General features: G+C 38.5%; 2 protein-coding genes across 2 annotated transcripts; one reads left to right on the top strand and one right to left on the bottom strand.

Annotated features, from left to right (window-relative positions):
• The first annotated feature begins 257 nt into the window (after positions 1 to 257).
• LOC131931190 (thyrotropin-releasing hormone receptor-like) lies at positions 258 to 1,379 on the top strand. Its single transcript, XM_059287900.1, has one exon. The coding sequence runs from the start codon at positions 258 to 260 to the stop codon at positions 1,377 to 1,379; it is 1,122 nt and encodes a 373-aa protein (XP_059143883.1).
• A 2,442-nt stretch (positions 1,380 to 3,821) lies between these two features.
• On the bottom strand, positions 3,822 to 8,385 carry LOC131931189 (serine/threonine-protein phosphatase 6 regulatory ankyrin repeat subunit B). Its single transcript, XM_059287899.1, has 5 exons — positions 8,014 to 8,385; positions 7,625 to 7,687; positions 6,985 to 7,089; positions 5,736 to 5,819; positions 3,822 to 5,595 (listed from the first exon to the last, which is right to left on the bottom strand). The coding sequence occupies exons 1-5, from the start codon at positions 8,117 to 8,119 to the stop codon at positions 4,409 to 4,411; spliced, it is 1,545 nt and encodes a 514-aa protein (XP_059143882.1). The 5' UTR covers positions 8,120 to 8,385; the 3' UTR covers positions 3,822 to 4,408.
• Positions 8,386 to 8,807: the final 422 nt, after the last annotated feature.

Below are 8,807 nucleotides of genomic sequence, written 5' to 3'. Positions count from 1 at the left end.
TTACATGCACGTCCTCCCTCCGAAAGTCTTAATGCTGCCGAGGAAAAAAATGTTTGAAAGAAACCCTGAAAGTGAAACTCCTCCTAATGTCAGTATACTTTGATATACAGTGAGTTCGTATGGTGTATAATTTTCATTTTTTACAATCTACAGGTTTTAAATAACAGTTATTTTTTAAAAATAATTTAATAACGTGTGAGCTCAACACTTATAAAATCAGGGAAATTTACAGTTGCGTGTAGGAGCGTAGAACAGCCATGAACACAACATTGGACATCTACTACCGACTGGATTGGGAGGATATCGATTTCAACACTGTATGGAACCTCGAGAATTCTAATTTCACAGACGAAAGAGGCTTATTCTGCTATAGCACAGTTGAGCTGGAGAACCTCCGAGAAGCGACCAAAGCTTTCGACAGGTACGCTGTTCCTGCGATATGCGGTCTGGGGTTTGTGGGCGGTATCGTTTCTTTCCTGATCTTCGTGGCTACCCCGTTTCGCTACCTGCCGTGTAGCCACTACCTAGCATTGCTAGCCGTGGTTGACATGATGTTCCTGACAACCCAGGTTGTCAACTCTTTGGTCAACCACTTCCCCTCTCTCGCCTGGGCGACCGGAAGTTGTTTCTACGTCGTGTACACGTCATACGTCAGCAGCTTCCTGTCCGCCTGGTTTCTGGTGCTGATGATGATGGAGCGTTACGTCATCGTCTGTCATCCTTTCAAATACTCCTACCTGTGCAGCAAGAGAACGTCTATCATCTCCATCTCGCTGACCACCATCGTGTCCCTCATCGCCTACTCGCACAGTTTCTTCACCCTCGATATCTCCAACAAAAAATCCCCCTGTGTCACTGACCCCAACTACATTGAATTTTTAAGTATATTCACCTACGCCGACACGGTTGTTGTCTTTGTCGTGCCGTTTTTCACCATATTTTTCCTGAATCTAAGAATTTTAACAGCCGTGAGGAAACTTAAAAAACATTTTGATCTACAAAATCGAAGACTTGGGCGAGTGCCAAGACTCCTTAACAGGACTGATGTCTTGAGTCTAGCACAGATGAGATCTACCACTTTGTTAATCTGGGTGTCCAGCGTCTACATCGTCTTCTATCTCCCGAGTTATGGAGTACGAATATTGGCATTGATCAACACACACATAACGGGCCCAAGATTATGTGAGCCTTTCTTCCACGTCATGCAACAACTGAGCCAAATCTTACACCTGCTCAACTACGCCATCGACATCTTCATCTACCTGACCACCAGCGACGTCTTCAGGAAAATCCTGAAAGTTTACCTAAATGAATCCAGGTGTAAGGGTTGCTTCAAAAAGCTATGTGCATACTCACTGGAAACCAAGCATTATAAGTGACTCACCTAAAACGTTGACAATCTAACACTCAGCCGAAATACAGGTAGTGACATTGGCATGAAAAATCAGCCTACATATACAACTTAGACATCAATGAATCATACGTCAGACATGAAACTGCGTAGACATTTTAATATATATATATATATATATATATATATATATATATATATATATATATATATATATATATATACTCTCAAGAAGGAATAATTTTTAAATACATGAATGTATAGGTGTGACTACGACGCAAGGGGCTGATTTAGACTAGTGAATCGATGCCTAATAAATATACACACTTTTAAATGAACACAGAAACAAAAACCCTTGAGAATTAACGATACTGTCAAATGTTATTTTTTCCAGAGCTAAATATCAGTCTGCTTATGGTAGTATTTTGCATTATTAGTGCTATATTTATTTACTTACTTGATTTTTAAAATTTACCTCTTTCTACATTTCCGTCTCTTATTACTTTCAGTGTATTTTTTTAGGGATTTTTCCAGAAAGATTACGTTACCATTACTTTTATCTTCTCTTGTCTTTTCTATTTTGGCTTGGAGAGAAAGACATTTATAGAGGGCAAGGTTGCACCCAGCCAATAATTGCTGTCTTGTTTCATTTTGTTGTAGTTTTGGTTAAAAGTATGTTACGACTTATTCGCTTTCCTTCAGCATTGTAAATTATGTACGTTACAACTTATTGGCTCATCTTCAGCATTGTAAATTATGTATGCTACAACTTAGTGGCTTTCCTTCAGCATTGTAAATTATGTATGCTACAACTTAGTGGCTTTCCTTCAGCTTCTTCTTCTTCGTTCTTAATTTTTAGTGTTGGGAGGTATCGAGTCTTATCTGCAAGAGGGTTTGAACTCGAAACTTTTTTCGAATTTATCACCCATGGGCTTTTGCCGACTCGACCATGCTTCCATCACAATTAAGGATTACGTGTCAATTGGTTATGCGCCATTGAGGCCATTGACTCCGATTTCAGCCTGCTTTTCTTTTTGGATTTGCTTTCACAGCCTTTGTCCAACCAAGAACAAACTACAAGGCAGCAGTTGTTTGATTTTGGAGTTGTCTCTCCTAGAAGTGTGGCTGTCCCCAGCTAACGAGCCTCATCTGCCCGAGGGTTCGAACTCGAGACTTTCCGGTTCAGCAACCATGAGCTTTACCGACTCGACCACGCCGACAAATTCAGCATTGTAAATTATGTATGTTACAACTTAGTGGCTCATCTTCAGCATTGTAAATTATGTATGTTACAACTTAGTGGCTTATCTTCAGCTTTGTGAATTATGTATGCTACAACTTATTGGCTTATCTTCAGCTTTGTAAATTATGTATGCTACAACTTATTGGCTTATCTTCAGCATTGTAAATTATGTATGCTACAACTTATGTTGATGATTTACTTGAATAATTCCTTTGTGCCTCCCGTATATTAAGAACTCATTCTTAGCTGCATTACAGAATTATCCATTGTTACAAAAATAGACTACTTAATGGCTTCACGGACCTATTTCAATTGTGTGACATCCTAATTAAAAGGGAAAGTGACTGATGAAAAGCACCCGGCCTTTTAATATTCGGGGGTGGGGGGTGGGGGGGGGGGGGGGGTGGAGATGCATATATATATATATATATACCCCCCCCCCCCCCGGAAAAAAATGTACCGCCCCCCCCCCCCCCCCCCCGAACGAAATGAAATTTATAAAATTTATATAGAAAATATATACTTTTAACAGTGTCCGCCCCCCCCCCCCCCGAAGAAAGTCTACCGCCCCCCCCCCCGAAAATTTTAAGTGCTTCCCCCCCCCCCCCCCAGGAGAAAAAAGTCTGGAAGAAACACTGGAAACCTTGAGTGCAAACCTGAAGGCCTCAAGTTTGTTTCTTAGTCCTGATGAGACTGGCAGAGGTCCCTGAGTCCACACAGCTCTGGTGGGTACCTGATTTGTTTTAGGGTAAGTAAAGGCGGCTGGTTATAGTGCTGACCGCACCATCCCTATTAAATCGTTAGGTCCGAAAAGGGAGATTTTACTTGATATTTGGGTGACGTGTTAATTGTTCTTGAATCTGATTGCGACTGTTAAAGGACACCAACGAGTGTGCACGATGCTTAAGTGATGAATCAACATTGGAAATCAATGCCGCTTTTTAAAGTCAATGTAACTCTTGTAAATTATGTAGAATTTTAAATATAAACAACTGTGCAATATGGAGGTTTAATGAATGTCTAGGAACACACCCTGAAATACATAATTATAGTGATTTCAAATGGAATTTAACTGGTAAATGTACTACAAGATATTCTCCAAATCTTACAAATTGTTACCAGCTCATTGAAAAACAACACGAACAATTATTTGATAGTTTCTAATAATAAATCAAAACCTAAATACCGGTAGACAATATAATATTTTATTTCATATATAAGCCATGCTAGAAAAGGACACCACGTACAGAGGGTGAGGTTTTAGAACATAGCTTCGAAACTGCACATTCATTTATGTTTATTTCGTTCTGTAGTTTGGACAAACAGCTGCTGTAGATGGACTAGTTTGACAAGTAAACACATGGAAGGATAGCGAATATGGCACGGTAATTGTATAATACTTTCTTAAATTGAGATTGTGTAAATAATAAAAAAAAAATTGAAAGACTGGAATTATACATATTATTTAACCACACTTATAAACATAACTTTATTTTGTATGTATATTGTAGGTTTTATGTGCTCTGACCATATTGATTATGACCATAGGAGATTTGACCATAGGGGCTTTGACCATAGGTGGTTTCACCATAGGTGATTTGACCAGTTGTGGTCAAAGCACTTATGGTCAAAGCTTCGCGTAGTATAAATATCATGCTAAACGAAATAGGTAAAGAATAAAAATATACAACCAGTGCCTACAACAAAACGAGGGAACAAAAAAAGTATTGCATCATCGATATTTATGACTATTATCAGCTTGTAAGTTTAAACATGAGTTTAGATGAAAGACTGGATATTTTAATATTAAAAATTTATGTCCCAGCGTTTGAAAACGCTTTGATACATTTTTTTCTGCTACTGGTGTCAGAAGATGATTGAAGCAGACTTAAGGCTGTGTGCCCAGATTTATTTCTATGGTTCACGTTTGCGCCAGCCTCAAGTAGGCAAGAAATGCTCTCATCGTTAAAATTATCAGCAGCTGCAATTAATGCTGTGTTTCCTTCATCGTCCACTTCATTCACCACAGCCCCCGACCCCAGCAATAATTTCAGAACCTTAACGGAATTATGTTTAGCAGCAATGATAAGTGCTGTCTCTCCTTTATTAAATTTTATATTGTGTTTCGCTCCTGCTTTTAACAGAAGGGATACAATATCATCTTTATTGTGTTCTGCACTTAAACCTAAAGCGGAAACACCGATTTTATTTTGAACATCTAAATCCGGTTTATATTCTAACAATTTTTGTATACACTGCAGATTTTTATTCATCACACTGAGGATGAGGGCAGTGTTACCTTCTGAATCAGTGATATTAACATCAGCGCCGTGTCTTAAAATAGCACTCACACAGTCGTGCTGTTTGTCCGTATAACTCACGGCAGCAAAATGTAAGGCTGCCTTACCCTCATTGTTCTTATCATCGACCCTAGCGCCTTTATCTAACAACTTCTCTACTCCACTCTTACTTCCGTACATTGTACAATACGTTAGCGGTGAACAGCCGATGAAATTTCTCGCATTAACATCCGCCCCGTGTTGTATTAAAACTTCCATACATCGAACGTGGTCCTCTGTTATTAAACGATCTTCTACTTTCGTTTTAGCCTTAGGGCTGTAGGCAACGGGAACACAAACACCACGTGAAGCATACATCAACGCCGTGTCACCAAGGCTATCCTTGTATCGAACATCCGCGCCTTTCTCGATCAGTTTCTCTACACATTTATAATCTCCTTTCTGCGCACAGTAAAACAAGACTGGGATATTTGAATCGTCGTGTAGGGAGATGGCGGCATCCGACTCATCAAAAAAACCTGTGTCGTATAACGATGCAGGCTGAGACGGTTTGGTCTGGACATTGATGTCCACGCCTATGCCCGCCAGGTGTCCTACGGTGCCAGGCAGACCACACGTGGAAGCTGTGAGGAAAATGCTTTTCTTTTTTTCTTCACTCATCGAGTTTGAGAACTCTTGAACTAAGTTTTCCAAAAGCAAATCTGACGATAAAAAATATTTTTTTAAAACATTTTTTTTTAAATTGTTAAAGTACAAAAATAACAACAGCACTGTTTTTAAACATTCAGATTAAAAAAAAAACTAAACATTAAATTAAAATCAGCAAATAAGACAAGCTTACCTAACTGAGATAGAGTCGAAGAGTTTTCTGTTTCCATCGATTTGATTTTGTCTTTTAGATGTTTAATCTCCGCACTTTTGTCATCTAACGTGAGTTATGAAATAAAATAACAACGACCATAATAATAATAATAATGGTATAACACTGTGAATAAAATAATATCTAATTTACGCTGTTTAAAATGGTATGGAATGTTAGATTTATAAAAAGAACGAGGTTGAACATATTTGTTCAAAGTTAATAGAAATACTGTTAAATATCTCGGTAAGATCAAAAGTCCAGCAACAACCAAATTTCTTTACGTAGAAATTTGTGAAAAGTACCCCCCCCCCCCCACCCACCCAACCTTAATGAAATCCTGCATAACCCCGTGGTCTGACCCTCTCCCAGTCCGTCCTCCCCCTCTTATCGGACTTGGTGAGTGGATTATCACCACCAGTGGCGTAGCAAGGTCGGGTGTCACCCGGTGCGACACCTAATGGTGTCACCCCCCCCCCCCCCCCGTAAGAAAAAAATATATCGATATATATATATCGATATATATTATATATATATATATATATATATATATATATATATATATATATATATATATATATATATCAATATATATATATTCTATGTACACTTGTAAGTATGTGTATACGCATGTGTATATGTATTCAAATACTTTTTTTCTTCTGGGTGTATATAATTTTTTTACACCGCCCCTCTCCCCCCCCCCCCCCCCCCCCCCACACCCCATACATGGAGTAACATATAGCTTATTACGATTCTCAACCAAACCGTTTTCCCCAGGCATATATATTACAACGTTGAGTTGATGTAACTCTTCACCCCCCCCCCCCCCCCCCCTTACCCCCGTCACCCCCACGGTAATTGCTTTAAACAGTGCTCAGATAATACTAACGATTTCTATCTATTTTCGGTTATAAATGAAGCTGGATGTTACATGTTTTGTTTATCGTTAGCAGGTTTACGTCATGGTGTCGTCATCCCCCCTCCACCTGTGTTGGGATTTGTCCACTTTGCTCTTAAAAGACTATTTAATTCACTCTAATGAATCATTTAATTAAGTGAAATTATCATTTTTCTGTATATATTTTGCTTCTTTTTGCCTTGGTGTCACCCCCCCCACCCTAAATGGTGTCACCCTTCCGCCCCTCCCCCCCCCCCCCTCTCACTCGCTACGCCTCGGATCCTCTGATCAACACAACTTGCAAGAGAGCGGACAAAATAGTTTCCATACCCAACGTCCCCTTCATCTGACTTGAGTGTTTGGTAGTCTTGTCCTTGACTTCTACAGCTGTCTGTGTATTCTGCTTTTCTTTCTCCAAGTCTTGCTTACAGTTCACTGTTAATGAGGGGGGGGGGGGGGGGGGGGCGGAGAGAGATAAAAATAGTTTATCAATATGCTAAAATGTTATAAAAATTAATCCTATTATAACATTAAAAGAAATAAAATACAATGTCGATTGGGTTTCGATGTAATAAAATAGTTTGAAATATATCAATCAAATAATTCATAACATTGACACTACTTAGCAGTAACTACATGTCAGTGGGCAAAGTAAAGTGAATGTTATATAAATCATCAAGATATTTTAGAATAGTTTCCGAAAAGTAAGGCTTACGATCAGTGCTGAACAGTACTGTTAAGCACGATATAATTCAGTGCAAAAAGTATGCTCATTTGGGTTTTGGTGAGTTTCGTTTGGTCAAAATCACACCAAATGTACATCAGCTCCCACCCCTATTTCACCCCTACCTCTTCTATCAAGTGGTCACACAAACTAACATACCCCTGCTTCTTATATCAAATGGTCGCACGCCCTAATATACCCCTACCCCCCCCCCTTCCCCTCCCCCTTCCCGTTCACCTACTTTACCTAGCTGTAACTGCAACTCCTTATTTTTCCTAAGTATCATCGACAGTTCAGCCTTGACTTGCTCTGTAGAGAAATAAGACGAACAATCGTAATTGACAGTTCAAAGACACCAAAGTTTACTAACCCGTTATTAAGTAAAAAAAAACGCCGTTGATCCAACACTTGCACCCAAATATCTCATGTAAACTAACCGTAAAAAATAGCCAGCAAATAAAATAGTATCCTAAATTAATTTTTTTTTTAAAATAATTCAGCATAAGTTATAATAGGAAAACTATATCAAGTTTTTGTGATTTTTTTAAAAACATTTTTCGATTCTAATTTATGTGAGAACAAGATTATATATTGAAAAACTATACTTGTTTTTAGTCACACTAAACACAACACACCTAACTGTTGTTGTGCTTCTTGTCTGTTCGTCCTTTCGGCATCTAAATCTCTCTGAAGTCTCCTGATATCTGCTATGCCGTCATCTTTAGATCGAGTTTCACCCATATTGGATTCACCTTATAACATAACTTAATGTTAATTAATGTATAAGATTAGCTTGTATCTCTTCGATAATTTATGTCAATCTCGTAAGGTGGATTGTCAATATACTGTGGCTATGGTAAAGAGAGGCAAGAGTGGATGCTAGTCAAGCGAAAGTGGACCTTACCGCACGTTAAGTTTATAATACCAAGTAATCGTTAACTATTTTGGTTGGTTTTGTTTAATAGAGACTGTTGTATAGGGTAGATAACTGTTAAAAAAGGGAAGTAACTCTGGAAAAAAATAATTATCGAACAGAACTGCGATAAAAGCACGTTACCGTAAACGTTTAGGAATCAACGATAAAAGGTTTACTTTAAGAATTCCGTTAATGAATTTGGGGTCATCCAATTATGAGAATTGAAGAAAAAAAAAAGGGGGGGGGGGGGTAATTTTATTTTTGTGTGGACTGGGAGGGATGGGGGGGGGGGGTCAGTTCTGGTCCTTGAGGGAATAGACACTATCAACGCATGTGCGAGTCCACACTATAAAATGTAATGTAGTATTTTTTATGTTTTAAACAAAAGTAAAGTTTCGGTTACGCTACATTCTAAATGTATACTAAAATGTATACTAAGAGTATACTTTTGACACCACTTTTGAATATGTAGTGTGCATGCGTTTTCTTCGTATGCGTGTGTTTGGTGTTGGT

Source organism: Physella acuta, unplaced genomic scaffold (genome assembly GCF_028476545.2).
Source record: "Physella acuta isolate Inbredline_101_S28 unplaced genomic scaffold, ASM2847654v3 ptg001910l, whole genome shotgun sequence".
Lineage (NCBI taxonomy): Eukaryota > Metazoa > Mollusca > Gastropoda > Physidae > Physella > Physella acuta.
Note: the sequence above shows the minus strand (reverse complement) of the source record. Positions and strands in the feature narration are given on the sequence as shown.

What these genes read in the sequence shown, in the direction of transcription:
- LOC131931189 (XM_059287899.1), bottom strand. Translation starts at nt 8,119, where the DNA reads ATGGGTGAAACTCGATCTAAAGATGACGGCATAGCAGATATCAGGAGA. An exon ending in AGAAGCACAACAACAGTTAG is followed by an intron (nt 7,688 to 8,013) that starts GTGTGTTGTGTT and finishes ATTTCTCTACAG; the next exon opens with AGCAAGTCAAGGCTGAACTG. An exon ending in TCAGATGAAGGGGACGTTGG is followed by an intron (nt 5,820 to 6,984) that starts GTATGGAAACTA and finishes AACTCACGTTAG; the next exon opens with ATGACAAAAGTGCGGAGATT.
- LOC131931190 (XM_059287900.1), top strand. Translation starts at nt 258, where the DNA reads ATGAACACAACATTGGACATCTACTACCGACTGGATTGGGAGGATATC.